This window comes from Loa loa (assembly GCF_000183805.2).
Source record: "Loa loa unplaced genomic scaffold supercont3.760, whole genome shotgun sequence".
NCBI lineage: Eukaryota > Metazoa > Nematoda > Chromadorea > Rhabditida > Onchocercidae > Loa > Loa loa.
Genome location: NW_018108940.1, coordinates 1,916 through 5,820, shown reverse-complemented (window position 1 = coordinate 5,820; position 3,905 = coordinate 1,916). Strand labels below are relative to the sequence as shown.

Sequence of the window (3,905 nt, the reverse complement as noted above, 5' to 3'; positions counted from 1 at the left end):
CAAATAACAACAATGCCTTGTGAAGGTAGTAATTTTTACACGTTTTTTTTGTCATGTAATTTTAGGATGTAAAGAATCTTTTTTTTCCCTAATCAAAAGTGATAAACAATTTAATTTTATAAAACAAAAAAAAATTTCACACTTGAAAATTTGGATTTTTGTCTATAACTCATTTAAATTAATTCAAATTGTAATATGGAAAAAGGTTAGTGATAGCAAGTGTAATTTATTTTTCTGGAATACCGGAATGCCAAGAAAATATGTTAATATTTTTGCTTAAATAAAGGCAGTCAACCTGTATATCATTCCAATAAGAAAGATAATGAATTTGTTATTAAAAATTATTAAATTTATTTTTTAGAATTATTAAAAATAATTTTCAGTCATTTGTTTTCTCATATTGTTGAATTATTACATAATAGAATAAATTAACAGAAACATTTGCTAGATTGAAATTAACTATTGCTATCCATTTAATTAGCACTTTGTTTATTAATCACTAATTAGCTTAATTAGTCAATAATTATTGGCATATTTTATTAGTTGATTCAAAATACATTTATTTTTAGCGTGAGTGTATTTCTATACATATTGGTCAAGCAGGTGCCCAAATTGGCAATGCATGTTGGGAGTTGTATTGTCTAGAACATAATATTGGTAAAGATGGAAAAGTTGCAGAGGAGGGAAGCCTATCCGGAATACAAAATCGAAAACCGGAAAATCAGGTGAATATTGTATTAAATTTAGTTTCCATTAAGTTTCATTATTTTAAGTAACGTTTGTTTTTTTTTTCTGAGAAATATCAAATTTTAATTTAAATTTGTCATTTTTAAAATTACGAATTAACATTGTTTATTTGGCTGAGACCTTCTTAGTTTGCTTATTTTAATCATTTTTAGATTATTCACTTACTTAATTAGTCAAATTTTTCTTTTTTTTATTTCGTCGATTACTTATTTAATTTAATTTTGAATATAAAATTAAATATTTTATTATACAAAAAGAAAAAGAAATTAATTATTTTTATGGTACAGTTTTACTAACGTCAAATAACATAAATTTTTTGGATAAAAAGAAAAGGAAGAAGAAAATTTAGCAAATTTTTAGTCTATCACAACATTCTTCTCGGAATCATCTGGTGGCAAATACGTTCCTCGAGCTATTTACATTGATTTAGAGCCTACTGTACTTGGTAAAATATTTCACTTCATTTTTTTTTTTCCAGTATTTTATTCTTTTCCATGCTTTAATGAAATTCCTATTTCACCATTTCATGAAATACTAATAATATACAGTAGTATATATATATAACTTACTGTTAAATCATTCATCAAATATAAGGATGCATTGAAATGAATTACTTTCATATTGAATTTCAGTTAATTCAAGCGATTAATTTAAATTTGATAAAATTTCGAAAGATTTGGGAATAAAAAAAAGCACATATTAAATGAAAGGTATTACAGTAAATAACGATAGTGATGCAGAAAGTTACTACAATTTAGTGACAGTAATGATGCATTACGGTCACTACATTACAGTAACGATGCAAAATATTACTGTAATTACTACATTACAGTAATACGGATGCAAAATACTACTGTAATACAGCATAGCAGTTCACTTATACTTTTTTTTGCAACTTTTTTTCTCTCATATTTTTATTATCACTAATTTTTTCTTTGGTTTTCAATTCATTTGTTATATCTCTCCAATGTTTTTTAAATTTGAAACTAAAAAAGCGGAAAATTTTGACGGAAATTTTGAATTTTAAGTTGAAATTTCAGTTTCGTTATGTATTTATTACACACAAATACATTCATATATTATTTAATATTTTAATCCACTGAATGTAATGAAATTGAATTTTATAAGGTGATGAAATTGAATTCCTAAAAAATTATTCATCATACCATTTAGGAAAAAGGTTATTACTTCTACAGACGAAATATCATTAGTATTACTATCATTAGTATTGCTAGGCATTCTATTGACGGATTTCTTTTTTTTTTTTAATTTTAAATCAACTCTATTAATTAAAGTCAATACCTGCATATTTGCTTTTTCATTTGATATTTAATTTTATATATTTTTTAATTTTTTTAATTTGAATATATATATATTTTTTAATACTATATTTATTAATAATAATGTATGCGCAGATGAAATTCGTTGTGGTCCATTCAAGCAACTTTTTCATCCGGAACAATTAATTAGTGGTAAAGAAGATGCAGCTAATAACTATGCACGTGGCCATTATACTATCGGTAAAGAGCATATTGATAAGGTGTTGGATAAAATTCGAAAACAGGTTTGTAATTTTGTAATTGCTTATTTGTCATGATTTGGAATTTTATTAAAAATTTGAAAATTTTTGTTTTGATGTTAAATTTGTCGTATTTTTAGACGGAACAATGTATGGGATTACAAGGTTTTTTGGTATTCCATAGTTTTGGTGGTGGTACTGGATCCGGATTTTCATCACTACTAATGGAACGACTTTCTGTTGAATATGGTAAAAAATCAAAACTTGAATTTAGGTAACGAAAAAATTTTTGGCAAATTTCCCATACTACTATATTTTATTATCATACTTTACATGTTTTATACTTTACTATCAATCTTTTACGCAAAGATAAATGATTAATAGATTAGATTTATGTCATTTTTTGTTTATTGTCAAGTTTAGCTGTGAAATATTATTTAAATAAATGAAGAAATAATGAAATACATACATTTATACAAATATCATTATCAAATTAAATTAAATTCCAATTCTTTCTAGTAATTACACTGATAGTCTATCAATTATGCATAATAATTAATTAGATAAACCAATGGATTTAATCATTTAACATTTGTTGCATATATTGCATATACACTATAAAATTGTAATATGGACACTTTTCAGTTATAAATTTGATTAATTATTTTATTCAATTCGTTGATAAATCAATTAAATCAATTAACATTTAAGCTATTCATGTAATCATCGGTACTTCGTTTCATATTTAATTACTTATTCTAGTATCTATCCAGCACCACAGGTATCAACAGCTGTTGTTGAACCATATAATTCAATTCTAACCACTCATACAACATTGGAGCATTCCGATTGTTCCTTTATGGTTGACAACGAAGCAATTTATGATATTTGTCGTCGAAATCTTGACATCGAAGTTTGATATTATCAATACTAATTGTTAATGAGATAATTAATAATGCAATATGACCGAATGTAAAAATGCATTTTTTTTTTTACATTCTATTAATGAATATTTATTAATACTATAGCATATAGCAATTAATTAGACAATACTATAATTAAAGAAAAAAAACAGAGTGCAGAAAGTTTAAATAGGAAAGGAATAAATTGAAAATGATGATAACTTTACCTATCAGTTTCATTCTTATATATTGATCAATTGAATTTGTAAAAAAAAACGAAAAAAAAATCTTTGGAAAATATTTGTGAATCCGAAAATATTTATTATTTCCATCAGATGATCAAAATTGTCATCTTAAGTATTCAATAAATGATGATAGATCAAATAACAACAAATTCTAGAGGCCATCATATGTCAATTTAAATCGGCTTATTGCGCAAATTGTTTCATCCATTACCGCATCATTACGTTTCGACGGCGCTTTAAATGTTGATTTGACTGAATTTCAGGTTTAACTTTGCAATAATTCCTTCTTTTAATAAAATTAAACTTTCGTTTTCTAATTAAAAAAAGAAACAAAACTATTAATAGAGAAATGTTCAAATGTTTCGGAATACGACTAATTAAATGTCGAAGCTGTTGCTAATTAAATGTTTTGGATTGTTGCTAATTATCAGAAATAAAAATAATGACTACATAGAACATATATATATATATATATATATATATATATATATA

General features: G+C 24.4%; 1 protein-coding gene across 1 annotated transcript in view; it reads left to right on the top strand.

Moving 5' to 3' along the window:
- Positions 1-569: 569 nt before the first annotated feature.
- Positions 570-3,905, top strand: part of LOAG_18966 (tubulin alpha chain) — a gene marked incomplete at both ends in the record, with an annotated part of 4,604 nt that continues 1,268 nt past the window's right edge. The window contains 6 exons of the mRNA XM_020451627.1: positions 570-725; positions 1,108-1,192; positions 2,163-2,311; positions 2,407-2,540; positions 3,029-3,179; positions 3,569-3,676. Coding sequence (XP_020304574.1) covers positions 570-725; positions 1,108-1,192; positions 2,163-2,311; positions 2,407-2,540; positions 3,029-3,179; positions 3,569-3,676 — 783 coding nt within the window. The remainder of the gene's footprint in view (positions 726-1,107; positions 1,193-2,162; positions 2,312-2,406; positions 2,541-3,028; positions 3,180-3,568; positions 3,677-3,905) is intronic.